This window comes from Oryza sativa, chromosome 7 (assembly GCF_034140825.1).
Source record: "Oryza sativa Japonica Group chromosome 7, ASM3414082v1".
Lineage (NCBI taxonomy): Eukaryota > Viridiplantae > Streptophyta > Magnoliopsida > Poales > Poaceae > Oryza > Oryza sativa.
The window spans coordinates 23,269,658-23,295,226 of record NC_089041.1 but is presented as its reverse complement, the minus strand read 5'-3'; the positions used below and the strand labels follow the sequence as shown (position 1 = coordinate 23,295,226).

The 25,569-nt window shown below is 46.6% G+C and overlaps 1 protein-coding gene across 1 annotated transcript; it reads left to right on the top strand.

The window, feature by feature from the left end:
• The first annotated feature begins 9,347 nt into the window (after positions 1–9,347).
• Positions 9,348–16,111, top strand: LOC4343665 (protein TIME FOR COFFEE). Its single transcript, XM_015791132.3, has 13 exons — positions 9,348–10,212; positions 10,305–10,471; positions 10,571–10,895; positions 10,993–11,389; positions 11,513–11,564; positions 11,737–11,823; positions 11,926–12,169; positions 12,262–12,331; positions 12,418–12,502; positions 12,583–13,017; positions 13,107–15,291; positions 15,379–15,558; positions 15,680–16,111. Exons 1-13 carry the CDS (start codon positions 9,672–9,674, stop codon positions 15,685–15,687), a joined length of 4,776 nt encoding a protein of 1,591 aa, XP_015646618.1. The 5' UTR covers positions 9,348–9,671; the 3' UTR covers positions 15,688–16,111.
• Positions 16,112–25,569: the final 9,458 nt, after the last annotated feature.

The window sequence follows — 25,569 nt, the reverse complement described above, 5'->3', positions numbered from 1 at the left end:
TAACTAAGTTAATGTGCTCTCTCTCTCTCTCTTCTCTCATTAATCCATATCACATCAATTATTTTTGTCCTTAGATGATTATTCATGGTTCAAATTATCTCCCTTAATTTCTTCTCTTATTAAGTCATATCACCTCAATTGTTTTAGCCCTTAGATGATTAATCTATGATCCAAACTTTTACATAAAACCACAACAACTTTTACATTTGAATCATTATTATTTAAATTTAAATTATCATAAACCACATCAACTTACATAAGTTTATATTGTCTATCCAGGACTTTTCCCATATGTTTAAGGCTTGATTTCGTATAAAACTTGGTATATGGTGGACTCCACCGAAGTTAGTATACATGTATTGGGTATTTCATATTTAGGGCACGGATAGCTATTGGCGAAATAATGGGACTATAAATTTAGTTATACCCAAACTTGTTCAAGCTTAGACACTAACCCTAAGTAGTGGTGTTTTAGAAATACAGTGTTGACTAAAGATGAGCTATATCTTGGATGCAGAAGATCATGGGTTGAATTTGCATCCAGAAACAGGCATTTTAAATTGGAGTAAAGTGGTAGTAGAGGAGAGACAATTAGGCTGGTCCAGCTTTTAAAAGTAGATTCTGTTAGATAATCATGAAGACTAATTTCCCCAATTTCATTTCCCATGTTCGAAGTAACAAGCATCATCACCATCATTACTCTATTAGTCATCTCGTGGACATCCATTTGTTTTGCATTATCTGTGCTCCTCTTTTGCACGATGAGCTGCGTGTTTTACAGCAGGTTACTTTTGTGTTTACAGAAATACTTTTGCAATTACCTGAAAAAAAGAAAGAACAAATGCACGTACTACTCCCACTTTCTACATTTGTTTCACGTGGTATTTCAGTTCTCTAACCCTACTATTGTAGTAGTAAGATGTTGGTCAATAAAAATGTAATATTTAATAGTGCAAGACTAGCTAGTTGAATGCAATGTATTGTGTTCTCATTTTTTTTTGTCAGTAACTATGGTTCCAAATTTAGGCCCCTAGGCTGATCTGTTTATATGGGGATCAATTATACACGGGTGGAAATTATTTTATTTCTTTTCTTATTTGTCACATATATGTCTATGAGACACCTACTAGATGGCAAATAAGGAGGAACTATGCTTTCTGATATGCTATCCTCTTTCTAATAATAACGATATTGGCTTATTGCATACTCTAAATAAAGAGTACTTCTCCCTCACACACGTAAAACAAAATAACTCATTAACACATGATTAATAAATATTAGCTAAAAATAAACAACTTTCCTATATATTTTTCTTTTTTACGAAAAAATACATCGTTTAACTGTTGAAAAACATGCTCACGAAAAAAAAATGAGAGAACAGGCGATGGAAAAGGAAAGTATCAAACACACCATAACTATCATTGAGTGTAGGATGAACCATCAACTATGAAACCGAACATTTTACTCTCTTTTTAACTATCCAACCATGCCAAAAATGTTTTTTAAACATGAAATCTAATCCATTTTCTCATCGTGGTTTTCATAACTCTTTATACCCAAACAATCTATTTTTTTTTAGCATTCACTTGCTAACAGAGACTAAAGTTTGTCTAAGAGTTATGAGATCGAATAACATTAGCGAGGATACAAACAAGGGAACTTAGTAAGTGGTACTCCCTCCGTCCCATTATAAGTGCAACCATAAGTTTCCGCGTCCAACTTTGATCGTTCGTCTTATTTAAAAAAATTTTATAATTAGTATTTTCGTTGTTATGAGATGATAAAACATGAATAGTACTTTACTCGTGATTTATGTTTTTAAACTTTTTTAAAAAATTTTCAAATAAGACGGACGGTCAAAATTGGACGCGGAAAACCACGACTGCACTTATAATGGGATGGATGTAGTCCTATTTGGGAATAAAATATGCACTTAACTGGAAATTAATCTATTTTTTGAAAGGTAGTAGCAGCTGGCAACGAATATCAAAGCGGTATGAATCAATCTCCATGCCCAGGTCAACATTTTATAATCTCTGCCAGATAGTAATAAATTAACAACTGAAAGCTATTCCGGTAGTACCTGATGATGCAGTATTCAGATCTGGATTTTGCATCCACTGCATCTCATGTTTGAAAGCGTAAATGTGCCATCGTTTCTTGTAATGCGAGTGCCACTACCTGATCTAAATTGAATAATCAATGCAAAATAGGCCAACAAAGCTGAAATGGAATATTTTTTCCTTTTTTTTTTTTTTACAATTGGGAACGTTGACACTTTATCAACCGGCCGACATATCTGGGTCGGGCAATATACAGGATAGCATCTATAACTTTCAAGCCATGCATTGAAACTACTCCCTCCGTCATATTTATTTTTCACTCATCTTGCACGTACATATACACAAAAAAAAACTAGAATACCCCTAATTTATCATATTCCAATAAAATTATTTCTCTTTTTATCCACTCCTAATACATTTACCACGTATTCCATCTGTCCTAAAATAAGTAATGTTTTGCACTATTTACGTCCAATGTTTGACCGTTTATCTTATTTAAATTTTTTATGATTAGTATTTTTTTTGTTATTAGAATATAAAACATAAATAGTATTTTATATGTGACTAATTTTTTAAAAAAAATCATAAAATTTTCAAATAAGACGGACGGTCAAACGTTGGACACGGATATCCATGGGTTGCACTTATTTTGGGACGAATGTAGCACTTTATAAACATTGATATAATAATTGCTAAAAAAGATATTTAGGCCCCCTTTGATTCTAGGATAGGAAAAACATAGGAATAGAAAAAAAATAGAAGAATTCTCCAATTCTGAAGGAATAAAAAACATAGGAAAGAAGAAGATGAGAACTTTCAATAGTGCTACGGGAAAAACAAAGAAAATACTCCCTCCATTTCATTTTATATAAATAGTTTGACTTATTTTCCTAGTCATTTTTTTAGCAAACGCACTCACCCTGCTACGTCGGTCAATTCAGCGTCACCCAGCCTGTCAGCCACACCTGCACGCCGCATTAAATACGGCGTGGCACGGCCGCAACACCCGCCTTAAATACGGTTAGTTGGGCGTTGGGTGCGCCCACCTAACCCGCGCATGCTGGTAAGTGCGTGGAGGGGGTTAGGGTGGCCTAGCCTCCAACTGGGAGGGAGCAGCCGCCACTCCACCCCGGGCCCAACCCCCCTCGGGGAAGTGCCACGTGGGTTTGGGGGCCGTCTCCTCCCTCTAGACATGATACCCTCGGGTCCATATCACCAATAATTTTGAATACAAAACAAATATAGTATCAAAATATATGAAATGTTAGAGTTAATGAAACTAATTTTATATTTTAAATGTTGCTAGATTTTTCTGTCAACTTGGTCAAACTCAACAAAGTTTGGCTATAAAAAGGTCAAACGACTTATAATATGAAACGGATGGAGTATTATAAATAGCTCATACCTCTCGGTATTTTTTCTATGAAATATGAAGAAATACAATTCTATGGGAAAATTTATTTCTTTTCTTATGAATTAAAGGGACATAGAGGGAAATTTTCATAGAAATTTAAATTCTATGAAAACCTTTTATCAATCATATAATAAATAAATTAAAGGACCCTTATTTTGGAACAAATAGAAGAGGCCAAACAAAGAGAGTAGAGGCTTAGTGGAATTGGTATGAATATTTTAGGGGAATCATTGTACCATTAGGGTTCCAATAAACAAACGGCGAGGCAGTATAATAAGGATTAAGATAGAGAATCAGGCGCGTACGTGACCTTTACCTAGTAATCGTACAAGGAAATTATTAACTAATACATCCCCATCGATCCAATAATTAAATAATCACCACCCTAGCATCTTATATTGACTGAAGTAGTAATTACTGTTGCTGAGACAGACAAAGACGGTTCTAGAATACGTACAAGATGGAGTATTATGCAACGGACACCCGGCTATTTTTATTTATGGCACTTTCAAAATGAATATTTTAGAGTATCAAATCAGTACTTTTTAAAATGTTGTTTTAAAGGTTTATTAAGCCATATTCAGGAAACTTTTAACAGCTGCAAGTCTCGTACATACAATCCTCAGCTGATGTCCCAAACAGTCCATGCTCTCTCAACAGCTACTTCTCAAAATCTTCAGTTCATCTAATATATTTAGACTGACAAGAAAATTAAGTTATTTATTTATTTATGCTAATGTGCCCTCTATCCCATGAACGCTTTTCAATCTCAGAAATGTAAAACAGAAGCATGCTTATTTAATTGCATCAACCAGAATTCGAAATTGAGACCCCTGCTACGGTTATCATATTGATATACATATTTAATTTTTTTTAAAAAAATGATAAACAAGTATGGACAATTAATCTATAGTACTTCAACAATGTGTGATTATGGGAGATATTTTCTCCAACAGGGTACACACAATTTGTCAATTGTAATTTTGTAATCTATACTACTTCAACAGTGTGTAATTATGGGAGATATTTTCTCCAACAATGTACACATAATTTGTCAGTTGTAATTTTGTAAACTCAAGTTGGGCATGCTATATGATCTATACTACTCCTAGCTTGGCTGCTTGAGCTTCTAATAAAGAAATTGAAAAGGAAAATGGCCCACCACAGACAATCACAACAAAACAGGCAGGCTAGCTAGTGACTGATTTGAGAAGGGACAAACCATCTAGAGCACACAATACAAGCCATCATCATCTTTGGTCATTGCTTAGGCCATGTGGTCAAATAATTAAGGAGTACTGAATAGACTATTGTATGGCTTAATTAGCTTGCCTATAATCAATTTTTTTTCGCTGTTAGGCCTCTACCTGTGATAGAGTGCAAAGGTCATCACCCCTACCCAAATGATATGTTATTAGGTTGGACCAACCGATTAGGGCGTTAGTGAATGGACTGAAAACATGTCGACAAAGATAAGCTATTTTTTTCTTTTCCAAGACATGGAGTATGTATATCATTGTCATGGCATATGAGGTAGCTCAGGCTTTTGGTTACATAAATAACAATCCACATAACAAGAGTGTGGACCACAAAATTCTCTAGATCTACTCATGTGGATGGCAATATAGGTAGCGATCCATGTGTGCAAATTTTGATTTCTCCCCTGACTTATTTAGTGAGTACTCCCTCCATACTCATAAAAGAAGTCGTTTAGGACAATGTTTAAGTCAAACCTTGGGAATATAAATCATGGAAAACTCTCAAATTGTTGAGTTTGAAAATGTAAAAATTATATGAATAGATTTGTCTTGAAAAATACTTTCATAAAAGTATACGTATATTACTTTAGAATAAATATTTTTATAGAAACAAGAAGTCAAAGTTATGTTTTAGAGACCGTGTCGCTGTCCAAAACGACTTCCTTTATGAGTACGGAGGGAGTAGTTGTACTATTATATATTATATTTCCCATGTTTTAAAATTAATCATTTGAGCTATGAATCTAGTCATCTAGACAAAATTGCTATATTTTAGGACTAATGGATAAAACAATTTCAAGGCCATAAGGATTGAGTTATCTTGCACGAAAATCTTGAAATTGTTCTTGAAAAGCTTATACATGCTTTAAATTAACTTTTTAGTCATGATATAAATATTTTTATAAATATTTTTTATAAATATTTGATCTACCTTCTTTCTTACTAGTAATATACATCCAGAAAATCGAGTGGCTTGCTTTCTTTCACTGCTGCCATTCACAAATTGGCAAGATTTTCCACTAAGAAATGCACACTAAAACCTTCCAAACACACTGTCATAGTGATGACATGATTACTTATTTAATCACATACTGAAAACAACCAATTCCAAAGGTACAAGCACCTCTGGGACCGTTCAAAGATCATCACCGGAGAAAGAAAGAAAAATAAAAGAAAAGAAAGCCGCGCAGGAAACCGCTCGATGTGGCCGTTCAACAATCAACAACGCCGCTTTCGCTTTAAATAACAAAAAAAAAAAGATGAGCATAGAAAGCAACGGGTGCAAAGCGACACGCGACAAGTGTGAGCCCGTTATAAAAAGCCACGCGGCCATCACGTGGCCACTCCTCCTCCTCCGCCTCCGCGTTTGTGACATTTTTTTTCGCTCTCGCCTCCCCCCTCTACCGCCATGGCGCGCGGCCTCCCGGCGAGATCGGCGGCGAGGTGGTGGCGGTGGCGGTGGTGGGAGTAGTGCGTCAGCCGCCGCCGCCGGCGATGGCGAGGGAAGAGGTCTCCGGGTGCGCGGCGCCATGAGATCGATCGATCGATCGATCCGTGAGGCCGCGCGCGGTGGTGATGCCGTTGCTCCACGGCGAGGTGAGGTGCGCCATCACTTCGGCCCTCCTGCTTCAGGCGAGAGACCGGCCGCCGGCGATGGCCGGCACGGAGGATTGGCTTTTCCGCCGGCTCGAATCGAAGCCAAAGCAAAGCTAGATCGCCGGGATACTCGGCGCCTCGAGATGCGGACTCGTCGGCGGCCGTGCCGGAGCGCGATTTGGCCGCCATTGCTGACTTGGGTGTCAGCGAATTGCAAAAGAGAAGCGGGGGGCGGCACGGATTTCGAGGTGAGGGCAGGATCAAATGCTTCGGCAAAAGGCTGTGCTTCTTTTCTTTTGTTCATCCTCCTTGGCGTACTCCAAAGTTGATGTCAGGGAGACCCGGCCTGCAAAATGGTACTGTACTCCAGTACTCCTCCTCTGTGCTTAGCTTAATCCTGATGCTGCTTCAAGTGCATCGCATTCAAAGGTAGGAGTATTTTGGAGTTAAAATTGTTTTTTTTTTTGTTCTCACAAGTGGATTTTCTACCTTTTTACCTGGTGTGGTTCTCCTTGGGTGTCTTACTTTTGCACTGACAGTGTCTCAAATTCTACATGCATTTATTTTTTAAAAAAGAAGGGCGGTGCACCAGTTGTAAAATGTAAAGCAACGACCCGTTGTTGATAATTCGGAATAAAAAAGAGGATGCAGTGCTGATACGGTTGCAAGATTGGCATCAATCAAACACTTGTAAAATTCAATGTATGTTCATCCATGCCTTGATGTAGGAGTAGTAGGCAGTATTTGCCATTCTAGCAGTCAACTGTGATGAATCCAATGGCCATAATTTGGCAGTGGCCATTCCATTTTTCCTGCTCACTCATTCCCCACCACATGCGGAGTGTTCACTGTACTACCATATAGTACTAATTTAAAACATTTTAATAAAAATCTTAAAATGCCATAATTTACACGCTTGTTAAAAAAACCATAAACGGTAAATAATCAAAGATGGGTGCAGTTTTTTACCCCCGGCTGAGCGCAGACAATCCCATGTGAGAGGGGTCGCGAGGCCTACAACCACGTGCCTCCTTGTCAACATCCGGGGCTCACGTGAGTTGCATGTGGTCCCCCCCCTACCACTCCACCACACGCTTTTCCCACTCCCGAACGAACCAGACACCCCCACCCCCCGTCTCCCCCGTGGAAAAACATATAATTAATATAATAAATAAATGAAAATAAATCGCCGACCGGGCCCCGCCGTACGTTGGGCCCACGTGTCACTGGCTGGCGAACAGGGAAAAGTACACGCGGGTCTGTGCGCCACTCGCCTTTTCTTTTCCTTTTTTTTTCTCTCCTTCACGTCTCTCTCCTCCCGCGCGGGGAAAAAAGAGAAAAAGAAAATTGAAAAAAATATCATGGCTTATCCTGCCGCGTGGGCCCCACCACATCCTCCTCCGCCTTTTTCCCCCTCCGGTGGTGCACGACAGCCTATGGTGGACCGAGACCACGTGTTGCCCCGCGTGAAGCGTCCACCACCAGCCGGGGGTTAAAATGGTTAATGAGCGGGATTAACACCTAATCTGGCTGGTTAACTAGCGTCATTAGTGGAGTAACTGCTAATGCTATTGCTAGTAGATTTTTTTTCTACTATCCACATAATAAAACACAATTCTCCAAAAGACCGGGGAATTTCTGAAGTACTCACTCCGTCCATCAAAACCAATATAGTACGTACTTCCTCCATCGCATGAAAAATCAATGTAGTACTGAATGTGACATATCCTATTATTATGAATCCTGACATATATATATTTAGATTTATTGTACTATAATTTGTTACATCTAGTTCTAAATTTATATTTTATGAGATATAGGAAGTATGTCTAATTATTATATTTGTGGTTAAATCTGTCCACGTAGACGCATGAAGAATTAACCCTCGGTGTTAAGCCAAAACTACTGGTGACGACGCACGTGATTCTTTTCATTTAAATAAGAGCTTGCACGAACCAAGTACGTCACTAGTAGAAAATGGTAGAAGTACCCATTCGGATTCCGAATACCGCAGCAAAGATTAACTCTATTGGTACTCCGTATTCAGGTTTCTTTGCTTAATTTAGTGAGTAGATCGAATATTTTAGTTGCAAGTGATGGCTTCTTCTCGATCCCCTTGCTGGATTGATGAATGATGGCGGAGCTGACTAGAATACTCCTAAAATTGACCAATTTTCGAAATTAAAACAGTATTTTTATCGAATTTTATATTCGGCATAATAAATTAATAAATAGCATTAGTATTTCAGAAATAGTGCGAGTGAGAGTAGTGCTGTGAAGGTTGGTGGCTAGTGGGCGCCCACGTGACGTCATCGCACTGCCACGTCGGCGCCCACGAGTAGAAAAAGCGAAGAGGGGTGAGGGAGGCTACGTCCGGTTCGTGGGCCCCACCGTTAATGCTTGCCTGGAGACTTTCCGCCCTTTTAACACAAGCGCAGCAACCGGTGCGACGCCGTGCCACGTCAGCCCCGGTAAACCCCCCCGCCCTCCCCACTGTCCAGATCAGGACCATCTACATGGCCCCACAAGTGGGTCCCACCAAAAGCGGACAACGAGCCAATATTAAATTCATATAAAATAAGGCATAATATTATTTTAGTGCTGATTTTATTAAAATATACCAGAATTATTTTAGTATTTTTCTTTAGGGGGCTAAATGGGGACCCTTTTTCCCCATCCACCACCCACCTCCTACTGCCGGTCGACGCTTAGATTTTTCCCGCCCGCGGGCAACCGCCACGTGTCGGTTTCTGGCCCATGCTTGAGCCGTAAGGAAGAGAGATTTTATTGCGCGGGGGTTCGGTGGTAGCGTCGCTCTCGGACCCCCCGCGTGTGGGCCCCACCTCCCTGCCCCGATCCGAGGGCGGCGGTGCCCGCCACGGTGGCGCAACGCGAGCCCGTGGCCGTCGGATGCGGGATCGCCGGGCGCGCGTATCCGGGCCGTCCGATGCGGGGATGGAGGGGGGGGGGGGGGGTGGCAAGCGACAAAACGAGGATGAGGCGAGCGGGTTGCCTAGAAAGCGAGCCAGACGGAAGGCCAAGGCAGAGAGGGGGAGGAGGAGGCCACAAGACGAGAGAGCAGCGGCGAGAAGAAGAGGAGGCCACCACCATAGCTGAGGAGGAGAGGAGAGGAGAGGAGAGCCAGAGTAGTAGGAGTAGCCTAGAGAGAGAGAGAGGGGATTTGTAGCGAGAGGAAGAGGGTCTCTCTAATCTTAGCGGAGTGATTTTGATTTTGGTTGGATCTTGTGGTGTTTGGTGGTGAGGTTTGGGGGAGGAATCCGGGGAGGAGAGGAGGGGATTTTGGAGGAAGATCGGGGGGCGCATGTCTCAGATCTGAGGATGGACCGGATCCGGGAGGGGAGCAGGAGGGCCGGGGTGTCCGGTGGTGGGGGCGGCGGTGGGCCGCCGCCGCCGCGCCGGCGGCTGAGGAGCAGCGGCGGAGGCGGCGGGGGAAGCGGAAGCGGCGGGCCGAGGGACTCGCCTCGCTCCGAGAGGCGGCGGGGTGAGAGGTTGATGCTCAACGGCGGCGGCGGCGGCGGCGGCCGGGACGACGACGACGACACCTCCGACGAGAGCCTCGGCGACGACGACGAGGACGCCGACGAGGAGCTCGCCGCGTCCGCGCCGCGGTACCCGCCGGTGCAGCGGCGGTCGCCGAGCACCGCGCCACCGCCCTCGCCGCCCCAGCCCAGCGGCGGCGGCGGCCATCACCATAGCAGTAGCAGCAGCGGCGGCGGCGGCGGAGGCTACCACAACCATCACCACCATGGAGGCCAGCCGCAGATGCAGCGGAAAGGGGGCTCCAATCCGAAGAGCCCCATCGTATGGAAGGCCGCCGACGAAATGATCGGCGTGCCGGTTCCGAGGAAGGCTCGGTCAGGTATGCGCTTGGAAACCACCGGAAATTTTGGCATCTCCGGTGTTCTTCGTTCTTCTCCATATGGCTAACTCGCTCCCCTTGATTTTCTTCAGCTTCTACAAAGAGGAGTTCGCACGAGTGGTCGGTCCCCGGCGGTGGAAGCAGCGGCGGCGGCGGCAGCGGTAGCGTCGCTGGAGACACCTCACAGATCCAGCGGCCGTCCTCACGGCCGATCTCTCCAGCGTCCGGCTCTACCACCGGACCTGCAAGGAAGAAGCTGGTAGGTGTCACACATCTCCTCGCCTCCTTGGCTTGCTGATTTTTCTCTCGGTTTTTAGCTGATTTTTTTCTGTTGGTTTTTCGCCGCGTCTCTTCACAGAAACATCTTGGTGGCAGTGGGAGCAGCGGCGCTTCAGGGCAAGCACCCAAGCAGCGGCCTTCGCCGGCATCAGCTCCGTCGACAGCGCCACCGCAGCCTCCCCCGCCGAAGATTTCGAAGTCGCCGTCTTTCATTCAGGAGGAGATCGAGGTCGCCGAAGTTCTCTTCGGCCTCACGAGGCAGTTCCCGTGTCCTTCCAAGCCAGTGGAGAGCAACCACAAGCTGGAGGTCAGGGACGCCCCGGAGGCCAAGTCCGGGAACTCCTCGCCGGCCCCGTCGTCCTCGGTTGCACGGCCATCCGATTCGACATCCGTTGCTACAATAGGTTTGAGCCTCTTTCACTTCCCTACTTGCAACGATTTCTTCTTTGCCAATTTTGGGTTTCTGGGAGCCTCATCTCATCTTTTGCCTGCTTATTGCAGCGCCAAAGAGGAAGCGGCCACGGCTCGTCAAGTACGACGACGATGTCCGGCCAGCGAGCCCGGCGAAGCCAGACTTGGCTGAGCCGTCCTCGAGGCCAGAGACGCTTCCGGCATCAAGATCGGATGCAAAGGCGTCGGTGTCGGCCGCTACCGACAGTGGCACCACCACCGCCACCGCTGGTGCGCAGCACGAGGCTATGCGGGAGCAGGAGAAGAGGGAGGACCATAGGAGTCGAGATTCGGAGCTCCGGCCAGGCGAATCAGATCGCCGGGATCACAGGCCGGAGAGCCGGGCAGAGCCGACGCCGCCGGCGCAGCCCTCAGGCAAGCCGGATGGTGAATCGGCGGCGGTCGTCTCCGAGGCTAGGAACGGCGAGGCCACCGCCGCGACAAAGATGTGGGTCCTCCTGGATTTTTATATTATTCGGTGTTGCGATAACCATTATTGTTTTTGGATTGTGCCGATCTGATTAAGTGATTAGTATATTCACAATTTGTGTGAACGATATTTTTTTTTCAGTGAGCTGGCATCTGATGGAGCTCGGCAAGAAAAGTTTTGCATTGATCTCATGGTGGGTATATGCTTCCTTGTGTGTGTGGTTGAATTGGTCTTGCGGAATTTGTTGGGCAATGATTGAAAGCGACAATTTTTGCCGCAATTGTTGCTTGGTTTTTTCTCCCCTTTTCTTATCTTTTTTTGCTCCTTTTCTGACTTCTTTTGTTTTTAATTTTTTTTGGTTCCAGGCTCCTCCTCCTGGGAAGTCTCCTGATAGAGATGGTGCTTCCGACCCTGATGTGGATAAGAAGGGATTGGATTCTGAGATGGACATGGTGTGAACTTCAGTTTCACCAATTTTTTTTAGTTCACCTGCTAGAGCATTGGATTTTTGGACACTGATTGACCATTTTATTTGTGTTTTGGTTTGATTTTAGGCTGCGAGAGGAAATTCCGAAAAGAAAGACGCAGAGAGGCCACGGAGAGGGCTGGAGATCAATTTGGAGGATGATAAGATGGTGCAGAGGATGCCAGCGGATGAGGTTGCTCCAAAGAAACTCACGCTGCAATTGGATTTGGAGAAGCCCAGCCTTGGTGACGAAAAGTCCCCATCAGAACGACGGCCACAGCCGGCATTGCAGCAACAGAAACCTAAGAATGAGATAAAGCATGAAAAATCTGGTAAGAATTTTGCTATATTCGTTTGCAAATTTGGTTCTTTTGGTTTTCGAAATGTGGGAGTTTTCTCATCTGGAATTCATCCTCTCTTGCAGCAATGCCTGCTGTTACACCACCTATGCCGATACCTGTTGGAAGTTGGCTGGGGAGTTTTCCACCATTTGGGTGAGTTTTCTTGGCTGATTGATGTGTTACACTCTTGCCCCCAGAGGAATTTTTGTTCTAAAGCTTGCTGTTTCCTGACCTCCCAGTTACCTCGGTCCTGTACCGGCACTATCAGCTGCTGGTCTTCATCATCCTATGGATGTCAAGCCAGGGTCTTCTGCTGGATTACAGGTTTGCTTCTCATTTCAGCCTAGATATGGTTCTCTGCGTTTTGACCTCCTTCCAAGCACTGATTTCTTTTTTAATTGCAGCATGCTGCATTGCTACCTCCAGTACGGCCAAAGCGCTGTGCTACGCATTGTTTCATCGCTCAGCAGATCAGGTACAACCAGCAAGTGACAGCAAAGATGCAGAACTTCTGGACACCGGCGACGGCAGCAGCGGCAGCCGCCGCCGCCAGTAGATCGGCGGCGCCATTCTTTGGTCCACGACCATTCAACATGGGTGTGGTGCCGCCAGCGGAGGCTGCCTCCCTTCTTGTGAATCCAATGCAGGGGAGCTACCCTGTGAGGGCCCACGCCCCCCTGCAAGAAGCCAAGGCTCCTTCAATGGCTACCTCTCCTTTCCAGGGGAGTCTATCAAAGGATAAAGCAGCAATGAACAATGCTGCTGTTGCTGAGTCAAGCCAAAGAAAGCAACCTCCGGCTCATGAAGCACAACAACCCGGTCCCGTGCCGAACATGCTGGTATGTTCATGTCTGGTGTGCGATGTGTTTTCGTTCTTCGGAAAAAAACGTCATTTGGTTTCCTTATGAGAGTCCCCTCTTTTTTTCAGCAAGGCCCGGCATTCATCTTTCCATTCAACCAGCAACAAGCTGCAGTTGTGGCTGCTGCTGCAAATGCTGCCAGCCGAGTGGGTGATGCAAAGCCTTCTGTGGGCAGTAATACAATGCCACCATCTGCTGCTGCCCACAATTCTTCAGCAAACCCTGGCGCAGCGGCCATGAACCTGAGCTTTGCCAACTTGCCACCAGCTGATGCTCAGCTTTTTGCCATCTTACAGAATGGCGGCTACCCGTTCCAGGTTGCTGCTCATGCTGGAGGACCTCCTGCTGCCTATCGAGGCATGGCACCACCAGGACCTGCTGTTCCGTTCTTCAATGGGCATGTTTACCCTTCTCACATGTTGCACCCATCACAGCAGCAAGGGGCGTCACCACAAAATCTTCAGAAGAACCCCATGTCAAACATGTCCGCTTCATCTCAGAAGCATCAGCCACAACAATCTCAAGGGTTACTGGGATATGCACCAAATGCTAATGCTGCTGCAGCTGCCAGTAATTCCCAGAGCTATTCCAGTGGCAACCAGCGTCCAGTGCTGCTGCCTGGCCTTGCTCACCGCCAGGACAGTGAGAAAACTGTGCAAGATGGTCCATCGGGTGATGACAAGTCATCTCACCCTCAGAAAGGAGGTTATGATCATAATTATGCCGTTCCAGTTCATCTTCCAAATTTTGCATTGATGCCCCCTACTTCCGCTGCTGGTGGTGGTGGTCAGAGTGACAAGAAGTTAAGTGATCACCACCCGCATCAGCTACCACCGGCGAGTCGAGGGCAGGGTGTGAGAATTGATCTTGCTTCCTCTCCCTCTTTTGTGGTTCCTTTTGGTTCTGTGGGTGCTCCTGGATCTGCCCCAGGTGGCCTTGACTTTTCTTCATTGGGGCCGAACCATCAACTATTCCAGAGCCATCAAGAAGCAGGCAGGCATGGTTATCCTCAGCTCAATTTTGCCACAGCGCAATCTGTTCAAGCTGGTCAACACAAGCCCCAGCGTCAGGTCAGTGGAGAAACAAAATCTGTGGCTGGTGATTCTTCAACGCATAACACTGTTGACAGTGAGAGAAAGAAATCAGCAGCTGCAAAGTATCCAGGTGATTCACAGCAGCATTCACTTTCCTTCTCCAGGCAAGATAACAAGTCTTATGTGCCTCCTTTCCTTAGTGGAAGCACTAATGATAGCTCATCCCGCACCTTGAGCCTTATTGGGTCAGAACCTTCAAATGCCTTCAGTCTAGGAGGCAAATCAGCAAATACATCGGCCCCGGCAGCTACATCAGCGGCAGCACCATCCCCATCCAGCATTCCTCAGCAGCAGCAGCAGCAGCAGCAGCAACAACATTTCCTTCAACTTCATAAGCAGCAGCAACAATTGATTCAGCATCACCATATGAACTCTCGCCCCAGATCTGCTGCACCAAGCAATACAGGTGGATATTCAGACCGCTTGAACATGCCAAGTTTTCAGGGTATGATGTACCCATCAAGTGCTGCCCAAGTGGGTGTTCCTAGTCAATCTCCTCAATTGAAGCCTTCGTCAGCCAGAGCAACAGGTGCACCTGCTGGTGTGGCTTCCCCTGGTGCTTCACCCTCTAATTTGATTGTGATGAAGAGTGGTCTCCATCAGCAACAAGCTAAGGCTCCTATGCAGTCTCTCTCTACCTCAAACCACCAACCCCAGAGTTCATCAAAGATGGGTCCTGTCACTAATATGTCTACTGGAGGAGGGGATTTGTCAAGATCTTCAAATGCTCCCGTTGCTTCTGGTTCACCATCCAATTCAGTCTCCAAAAGTACTGGTGGCAGCCCACCGGCTTCTGGAAGTGCAAAGGGTGTTCCACCAGCTGTCCAATTGCCGTCACCTCAACAACAATCAGCCAAGAATCCAGCATCGACGTCTGGAGCCAAGTCAGCTCCCACAAATCACTATAGTAGTATGCCTATGCCATCGATCCTTGGTCAACAGCCAAATGTGCCGCCTGGTTCTAATTCAGGCAGTAAGCAGCAGTCGCACATGATGAAACAGCAGCCATTTCCACAAGGAGGTCATTTCTTCATCTCCAATGCATACACACCACAAGCCCCTGGAGCTGCTGGAGGTGTTGCTCTTGGCCTTTACCAGAAGCGCTCAGCTGACAAGACGCAGCAGCAGCAGCAGCCCCATCAGCAGAGCGCCATGTCGGGTTCGTCTACTATGCTCTCCCTATGCTCTACTTCCATGTCTATTTCCACAACTGCAATGCTAACTGATCCAGTGAATGTTCTTGCAGCTGCAGCCAGCAATAACATGAAGACTCATCATCCTCCCGCTGGCAGTTTTATGCATCTTGCCGCAGCATCTCAGTCTCCGAGCGGTGTGCCTCACTCTCATATGTCAGCGGCACAATTGACTTTTGGGGCCCCAATGTCAATGTCTGTAAAACCATCAAGTGATCAGAAGCCTGCTGCTGGTAATGGACTTGCTCTTTTCTCCACATCTTCTATTTCTTCCCTGTATAAGCTCAAATGTTTCTCCCATGAAACAAGCCTGCTGTGAATTCTTTTTCCTAATTGAAACATCCGTCTTATCAGGCAAGTAAGATGTCGATGCTCGGACTTCAGGACGCTACTCTGGACTTGCGAGCTAACTGCTAATTCTGAATATGCGCGAACGGAGCTACGCCTCTTGGACCCCAGAAGAAGCAGATCGCAGCAACAGCCACAGGCGCAAGAGCCTGTTTGCTGGCTGTTAATCGAAGAGGACGGCGCGCCCATTCCTTTGCTGGATCATTTGCTAACTGAAGTATTTGGAATGGTTGATGGGAGTGATACTTTTGTGTAGTAGGTTATCCTCTCATGATGGAAAGCTGGAGGTGCATAGAATCTCTTTTTAGCAGTTTTATGCATGGATGTCAAAAGCTGGTCTCTTTCTCCCTCTCCCAACTGCTTTAGCTTTGTTCTTTTTGTTGTTCTCTTAACTGAAGCAAAATTTAATTAGAATGCAGGACAAGGTAACTTTTGTGATGTGGTGGTGTTCCTCTTTCCCTCTATATTCCTCACCATTCTCTGCTTGGATTGTTTTAGCAATTGGGAGAAGAAACATATTATCCCATAGATGAGCCATGATTTGATTGGGTTGGAGGGGGGTGGCATGGCATGGCATGACCTGCCTTTTCGGTTGTGTTGTGTTGTAATTAGCTTTGAAAGAGAAGTGAGAAATGAACTGATGAAAAGAAAAATCAAGGTTGAAAATTCCTGGTCTATTATGTCATCAGTCTCTGCAATGCTAATCCGAAAGTGAGGTGTGGTTGCTTGCATTTGTTAACTTCTGTGGATGGACAATCTTCTACTAGTACTATCTTGATGGATATCGCATTTTAAAGCTCTAGCTGAGCACACGTGTCTGGACTGAACACCATTCAACGTGCAGGCTGAAAAGTATAACACCAGGGGGCTTCACTTTCTTGGCACAAGCATCGGTGTTGCCACCTTCACTAAATTTCAGAGAGATTGTGGGGCTGTGTGTTCTCATATCATCCTGAAGCCCTTGTCTTAGATCCATTGATCCCAGTTGGTGACATGTCATTAATTTGCCTTGCCGGATTTTTTGAATGCCTACCACAAGTAGCTTTTGCTCCATGAGCTTTCCAGCACTCATCAGCATTGGCAATGGATTCTATCCTACTCTAGAGAAAATCCTATGGATGCACACACATCCACATACACAAACATTGTGGTCCCTATCAAACATGCAAATTGTCTTTTTGATGGAGGAGGACAAAGTTTGTTGTTTCGCCTTTGTTTAGAATGCTCTCTCTGTCATTGACGTAACAAGCGAAGCTGTTCCCTGCAAGTTACCGATTCCCCTGCAAATGCTGATTCTGTTTACTAATGTTGACGTAGATCTAATTATCCGTAGCATGTGTTGTAGAAGGTGTATCTTTTTCGTTGCCCGAGTCGTTTACCTGCCCATATGACCCATTTGGTCAGGCTCTTGTTTTTCATACGGCGACTAATGGCAAACAAGTTGAGTAGATAAGTTAGTCATTGTAAACAATTTGGGTTGTTACTTTCCAATTTTTTCCCCTCGTGGATGTGAGGTTGCCGGCTATTGCCGTCATCACTGACGCTCAACGGACCGAAATCGGTACACCAAGCTTTTGCTTGGTATTACAGTGGATTATATAAGTGATCCTTTGGTCTAACTGTTTTTAAGACAATGGGATATCGTTTGGTGTAACCATCTTTAGACATTGTAGTGTTTGACGGACATTTTTTTTTCTTTCAATCTAAGTTACAATCAATAAATATTTTGGGAAGAAGGTGACGATGCATTACAAGTTGTTCCGACAAAATTTATTTAGAGTGCTTCTAATGCATTTGTAACCTTTGTTTCTACTTCCTCCATTTCAGATTACAAGACTTTCCACATTCATATAAATGTTAATTAATCTAGACACAAATAGATTCATTAACATCTATATTAATGTGGGCAATACTAGGAAGTCTTATAATCTGAAACGAAGGTAGTATCATTTAAAACTTATCCTAAAATATAACAACTTGTATACATACTTCTACATCTCAATCTATTACAATCATCTCGATTTTAGTTTTTCTAGTTCCTTACTTATTGTTTATGAGAAATTTTAGAAATAATTGTATTTTGAGACGGATGGAGAGGGAGTAGGTGATTTCTAGATGGCCAGAGTTGGTGTTCATTTTTTTACTAAAAGACTGAAGATGAAGTTAGGGCCCGAAAAAAAAATCATTAGTGCCTGATTAGTGAGTTTTAATTATTATAAACTTAAAATATATATATTTGATATTTTAAAGCAACTTCTATAGAAAATTTTAGCACGGAATGTATCCTTTAACATTTTCAAACACTCTCGCATGCTAACTAAAACTAATAAAAAAAAAGAATATAGCCTAGACTACTTTACCCCCGGTTCACCGCACACCTGGAACGCCGAGATCACGCAACCTTGCGCCAGCGCCGCTACTACAAAAAGGCCGCGCCGCGTCTGTAATCCGATCGACCAACGCGCGCGAGAGACGGACAGACACCAGCTGCTGCAACCGCGCGGAGCATAGCGAGAGCTTTAGCCGAGTCGACGCCGCCGACGATCCGCTTCCACTCCACCTGCCACCACCGCCCGTCGACCGCGCCCCGCAAGAGACCTCTTCGCCGTCGCCTCGCGCCCACGACGTGCGCGCGCCGCGCGGTCCGGTCATCGCCGCCGCCTCTTCACCGATCGATACGGCGGCAGCCGCGATCGATTCCCGCGCGAGCGCGTACTACAACGTGGTACGTTACGTCCCGTCCGCGCTCCTCCCCGCGTGTGCTCCGCGCGGCAAAACGCCGGGACGCCCGCTTCGCCCAACCACCACCCACAAAATCCCCAAGCATCGGAGAGTTTTGACGGACACTGGACTGGATCCGACCAAACAACGGGAGCAACCAATCCAATCCAGCAAGTAATAATCCGTACTAGTTTGGTAGGAGTACTTGAGTACTGACATGACGCCACAGATTCACAGCTGCATTCATTGTCCACAGTGTCAATCAACCCCCAAATCCTTCACAACTCCACCGGTAATGGTAAAGAAGCAGCACAGCTACTGGCCGAGGCTGACTCTACTGTTCCATCATTTTTCCTACTCTCTCCGTCATCAAAAAGAAAAAAAAAAAGGACAAACCCTGATTTCCGTGTCCAACATTTGACCGTCCGTCTTATTTGAAAAAATTATAAAAAAAATTAAAAAGACAAGTCACGCATAAAATATTAATCATGTTTTATCATCTAACAACAATGAAAATGCGAATTATAAAAAAATTTTATATAAGAAGGACAGATAAAGTTGGACACGAAAAATCAGATTTTACTTTTTTTTTTTTTTTGACGGAGTGAGTACTGCAGAGCCAGCGAAATGACACCACTGCCACCACTACCAACACGAGTTGCACGAAACGAGAGCAAACTCGCTGGGGCCCACCCGTGCCCAACCTGGGCCCCACCATCAGTGACCTGACATGAGGCTGACCCGCCCCCATCGCTTCCAGATGGCGCCAACTCCGAAAGAACAAACAACCATAGCTGGGCCACCACTGATCAGAGCTGACCACCTTTTGGCCCCACATCACGGGGGAAGGGCCCCACCCTCCAGCATAACGTACGCATCGGATCCTCCAACGGTGGGGGCCCACCGGCATGGGGCGGTGTCCCCACCCTGCAGGGACAGATTCCAGTGAGATGAGATCGACAACCGTGGCCTCACTCTGCCGGCGATGTCCGAGCGCACTGACCACTGTTCCTTCCCGCCGGCGAGCGGTCGCGAGTCAGCTCAGCTCAGTCTCAGTCGCTGAGAGCTGAGCAGAGCTGACCCAAAGAGGGCGGCAGCAATTTCACCTGTGCTCCGGTCACTGTAGCATTGGCCTTTTGGCACCAGGCAGCAGTGACTTGCAGTAGGAGTAGCTGGGTACCATTGGTCCGGTTGTGGTGTTGTCATTGCTGGCCTCTGGTTTGAGACAGGATATTCATGACAGGGGCTAAAGCGTACTACGGCCCCGTGATGTGTGTTACTCCTACTCCTACTACTAGTACTAGTTGGAGTAGCTTCTCCTTCAATACTGTCAATGCATGACGAGTACAGTACGGCATGTACTATTCATATTAAAAATTTATGAAAAAGTTTAAAAAAATAGTCACACATAAAATACTATTCATATTTTATTATCAAATGACAACAAAAATATTAATTATAAAAATTTTTCAAATAAGACGAGTAGTCAAACGTTGAAGATGAATATAGCAAAGCTGCACTTATTTGGGAATGAAGGAAGTACAACCAAAGCCATACTTAGAGAACTCATCTTCCAATGAAGAATACCTCTGATGGGTTCTTCAAAATCTGAGGCCATTTGATAAAGATACTCTAGCCCACAAAGGGTATCCCGGCCCAAGGTAGCCTCAAGTGAGAAAATACCCCTCCCCACTGCCCATCAGCCCACCAACGCCAAGGTTTACATTACCGTCGGTAACCGCACGGTTATCGCGGTTACCAGCCTTACCGAGGGAGTACGGTAATAGAAAAACCATGGTAACCTCCTTAAATTCAAATGAATTTAAAAAATAATTTAAATTTTTGATAAATTTTGCACGATTTTTCACGGTTACCGCGCGGTAACCGTGCTTACCGCTGGGGCGCGGTAACCCCGGCCCTTGCGGTTTGGGAAAACCTGACCGACGCTGCTCCTATCTCTTCCTCTCCTCTTCTCGTCTCTTCCGCCCACCATTTCCTGCGCTGATTTTTCTCCCTCTCTCCGCCGCTGCTCCGTTTCCTCCTCTTCTCGTCGCCTTCTACCTCGTCGGTGCCGGATCCACTCTCCCCACGCCCTCTCTCTCTCTCTCGTCACTGCCTCTCTCTCTCTCTTGCAATGCTCGATGGCAAGCGGCGTCGGCGGGGTCATCTCTCTCGCCACCGCCCGTCGTCACCGCCTCTCTTTCCCGTCGCCGCTGATGGAGAGCGGCGCGCGGGTCGAGGTTGTTAGAATAATTGGGCTAGGCCCAATTTATTCTATTAAATCTCAAAGGCCCATAATAAATGTTAAGGATAATAATACCACCTCAGGATTTAAGCGAGAAATATCTCAACCTAAATAGGGAGTTATTAGAGGCTCCCTGTTGACCAGTTGAGGTGGGGGTCGGAATGCCACACGCGCGCGCGCGCGCGCCGGGCCGGGGCGTGGGCGTGGGCGTGGGCGAGGCGTGGCGTGGCTGGCTGGCTGGCTGGCGGCGGGCGTGCGTCACGTCGCTCTTTTGCAGCCACTAACCCACGTTCCCACGATTCCCTCCGCAACAGCGCGTCCACGTTCTTTCTCCTGATAGAAAAGGAGGCCGCGAGTCTGATCCGATTTCTTAGCTGCTTCCCCGGTGTTAGTTTCTCCCCTGTGCCTGAGTTGCTCTCTCCCTTCCCCGCTTCTGATCTCTTGCGCGCACGAGAGATTGGAAGAAGCAGTGCCTCCGAAACCACACCTTCGCCTGAGATCTGCACCGGGTAGGCGGGTGATCAGGTTTTTGGGGAGTGCCTCCTGCACGACTGCTCATCGCCATGTCTGGAGTTGCTGGCGGAGGTGGTGCGCCGCCGCCGACAGGAGCTGGATCCGGAGCTGGTGCGCCGCCGCCGACAGGAGCTGGATCCGGAGCTGGTGCGCCAGGAGGAGGTGCCGTGAACGACTACAACAACGGAGGCAATTCTGCCTCACCATCCAGCGGAGGGCCATTCTCGGGGTATAATCTTCTCCTCCTACTACTGTTGTTAGCGCTATACTGTGTGAGCTATGTTCTTGTTCCTGTTCTACATGATGCCTCTAGCATGTTATCGCATTACTGGTATGTTCCTGTTTCTGACATTCATGATGCGCATAGTATGCTACTGGTTATGTTAAGATCACCCTACACTGCTTATGCCATGATCATTGTTTCAATTTCTTGGATTAAAATATGCCGAATAATGACTATATTTCCAACAATCCAAAAACCTGATAGGTCATTTTCGGTAGTTGGCTTTGCTGCTGCACTGAAACCACATGCTTTTGATGGTTCAAACTATAAGAGATGGAAAGCACGTGCACTATTATGGTTGACAGCGATGCAGTGCTTCTATGTTTCACGGGGCAAACGAAGTGAACCACCTCTCTCTCCTGAGGAAGAGGCTAAGTTCGAGGCTTCGGATTGCCTGTTCCGTGGAGCATTGATCAGTGTACTCGCTGACAACATAGTGGACGTGTACATGCACATGCCTTCTGGGAAGGACATGTGGGATGCACTTGAGGCTAAGTTCGGAGTTTCTGACGCTGGCAGTGAGCTGTATGTCATGGAGCAGTTCTATGACTATAAGATGGTCGATGACCGTTCTGTAGTAGAACAAGCTCATGAGATTCAGATGCTGGCTAAGGAACTTGAGAACAACAACTGTGAGTTGCCAGACAAGTTTGTGGCGGGTGGCATTATTGCCAAACTGCCACCTTCTTGGTCGGACTTTGCCACTTCTCTAAAGCACAAGAGACAAGAGTTCAGTGTTCCTGATCTCATTGGCTCTTTGGGTGTTGAGGAGAAGGCGAGGGCAAAGGACGTGCGGGGCAAAAAGGTTGAGGGAGGTTCTAGTGCCAATATGGTACAGAAGAAGAACCCTCATGCATCCCACAACAACAAGAAAGTCAAGCCTGATGTCAAACCCAAAGCTGCAACCAATTTTAAGAAGAAAGGCAAGGGAAAGGCAAAAGGAGACTGCTTTGTGTGTGGCAAGTCTGGGCATTGGGCCAAGGACTGTCCTGAGCGCAAAGACAGGAAGTCTGCCAACATGATCATTAGCGAGGGCGGAGGAACATCGGGGTACGGTAAAATATTACCTACAGTTCTCTCTGTTTTTCATTCACCTGATTGGTGGGTGGATACTGGTGCTAATATTCATGTATGTGCTGACATTTCTCTGTTTTCTTCTTATCAGGTCGGGAGAGGTTCCTCCTTGTTGATGGGAAACGGGTCGCTTGCGGCTGTTCATGGTGTTGGTACGGTCGATCTGAAGTTTACTTCGGGAAAGACCGTGCAGCTGAAGAACGTGCAGCATGTCCCTTCAATAAAGAAGAATCTAGTTAGCGGCTCTCTATTGTGTAGAGAAGGTTTTAGACTTGTGTTTGAGTCCAATAAATGTGTCGTATCTAAATATGGGACTTTTGTTGGAAAAGGTTATGACAGCGGAGGCTTGTTCCGCTTTTCTTTGAATGACATGTGTAATAATCATAATGCTGTGAACCATATTAGCGAGAATGATGAGTCTAATGTGTGGCATTCGCGACTCTGTCATGTGAATTTCGGTTGTATGACGCGCTTAGCTAACATGAGTTTAATTCCAAAATTCACTTTGGTCAAAGGTTCCAAGTGCCATACTTGTGTTCAATCGAAACAACCTCGCAAGCCTCACAAGGCATCTGAGGCGAGGAATTTGGCACCTCTAGAACTTGTTCATTCCGATTTGTGCGAAATGAACGGCGTGTTGACTAAAGGGGGAAAGAAATATTTCATGACACTGATAGATGATTGCACTAGATTTTGCTATGTGTATCTATTGAAAACAAAGGATGAGGCATTGCATTACTTCAAAATCTATAAAGCTGAGGTAGAAAACCAACTTGAAAGGAAAATCAAACGGTTGAGGTCTGATAGAGGTGGGGAGTATTTTTCCAATGAGTTTGCATCTTTTTGCGAAGAGTTTGGAATTATTCATGAGATGACGCCTCCCTATTCACCCCAATCAAATGGGGTGCCCGAAAGAAAGAACCGTACTGTCGCGTCCCAAAACGACTCTAAAACTCATCCTCGAAATTGTGCAAAGAATAATTAAAATTCATGTGAAAGCCTCCAACAATTAAAATGTGCAAAGATAAAAGTCAAATGAGGCTTGGAGGATTTTTGTATATTTCCTAAAAGCCTAAAATGTGTAAATAAATTTTAGTGGAATTTTCAGAGCACAAATAATAAGTGAAAAGAAATAAACAAAGTTAAAAGGGTTTTATAAAAAGAAAAAAATCCCTAAAAGTCTTTTCCCCCTCCCCTTTTCCCTTCTTGGGCCGGCTCGGCCCAGTCCCTCCCTCTCTCTCTCTCTTCCCCCGCGGCCCATCGGCCTCCCCCGCGCGCGCGCGCCGCTGACAGGCGGGCCCGCCCGCCACCCTCGCTGACGGGTGGGGCCCACCTGTCATCCCCTTCCTCGCGCCGCGCCCGCCGCCGCCCGTGCCCTAGCGCCGCCGCCGCCGCCGAATCCGCCGCATCCCGCCTTCCCCGCGCGCCATAAAGAGGGGGGAATCACTCCCCGTGATTTCCTCTCCCGTTTCCCCCTCTTTTCCCTCTCTCTCTCCCTCGGATTCGTCCGATTTGAATCCCGCAATCGTCGCCGGCGTCTTCAATGGAGCCGAGATCTCCGCGGCCGTTTCCTCCCTCTCCGGCCGCGCTCTCCCCCTCTCGGCGCTATATATTTGCTCCCCGTGCCTCCCTCCTCCGTTTCCGCCGTTCGTCGCTTGCTCTCGCCGTCGGATTCGTGCTCGCGACGTCCACCTCTCTCTCCGCCGTCGCCGCCGACCTCCGGTACGCCGCCGACGTCGCTCCGGACTCCCTCCCGACTCGGCGCCACCTCCATCGGCTTCGCCGCGTTGTCGCCGACCCCGTCCGCCCCTTCGCTTCGCCCGCCGACCGCCGGAGCTCCGTCGCCCTCGTCATCCCGAACCGCGCCGCCGCTTTCCTCCGCTCCGATCGTCGTTTCCGCCGCCCTCGTCGTCCCGGGGTGAGCCGTGGACCGCCCCTTTCGCTTCCCTCTCTTCTCCGCTCTCTCGGGTGCCGCTCCGCCGCGCCGTTGGTCGCCGGCGGCGACCATCGGGGCGCGGGTGCGCCGCCTCCCGTCGGCCGTGCCGGCGAGGCCGCCTTCGGGCGCGCCCCGCGGCTGCCAGGTGGGCCCGGCCGTCAGCCGCCCGCGCCCGCGGGTGCGGCTGACGCGTGGGACCCACGGCGCCGGCCGCCGCCAGCCGCGTGCACCCGGTCCACCGTGGACCGAGAGGCTGACGCGTGGGCCCCACTCCCGTGGACCCGGTCCGCGCGCCCTCTCTCTCGGCTGACGCAATAAATGGATTTTTTAATTAAAATTTAAATGAAGAAATTCGCAAATATTCATTTAAAGAGCATATAAACTTCAAATGGCCATATCTTGGCCATTTGAACTCGGAATTGGACCGTTCAAGTCTCTAATTTTTCCTTAAGAAGTCAAGAACCCATTTTTGTGCTTTGTTTCTGCTGTTATATGGAGTTATTTAGAGTAAAAGCCTTTTCTTTTCCGTTGGTCGTGTAGACGCTGCAGCTTCGGAAGATCCGCTCTTCGTGGAAGTTGAAGCCGACGTTTGGGAAAGCGAGCAAGGCAAGACACATCATCTTGATCATATTGAATCCCCGTTTATAAAATTATGTTGATTTAAATTATTGCATTATCGCTTTATTTAAATTCTCGCGTTATCACTGTTTTATTTAGCCATGCCTATTTACCTTTGTTATGACCTTATGATTATTGTTATTGTTATTAATATTACCTTGTTCACCCTAGAATAAACAAAACCTCAACTAGTGGACACTCTACTCATGGCACCACTAGTTTAATTTTAGGTAGATGCTTCGCAATTTAATTAGGTAACATTAGGTGGTTTTTCAACTCTAGACTTTGGGAAATATTCATATCACCTGGACACTTTGGAATTGTTGGTTTATTGTGGAATTGGCTTCACACCGCTCCTTCTATTCAAAAGTCCCCAAAATGGTTTTAGGCTGGGCTCGGGGTGCATGGTTTTGATGGTAGCACCTCGGCCATATAAGGACCGGTCTTCGGGCCTCTGTTGCAAAGCACTACCGTACTTCCACATGTCTAGTGGGTAAGGCTTAGTT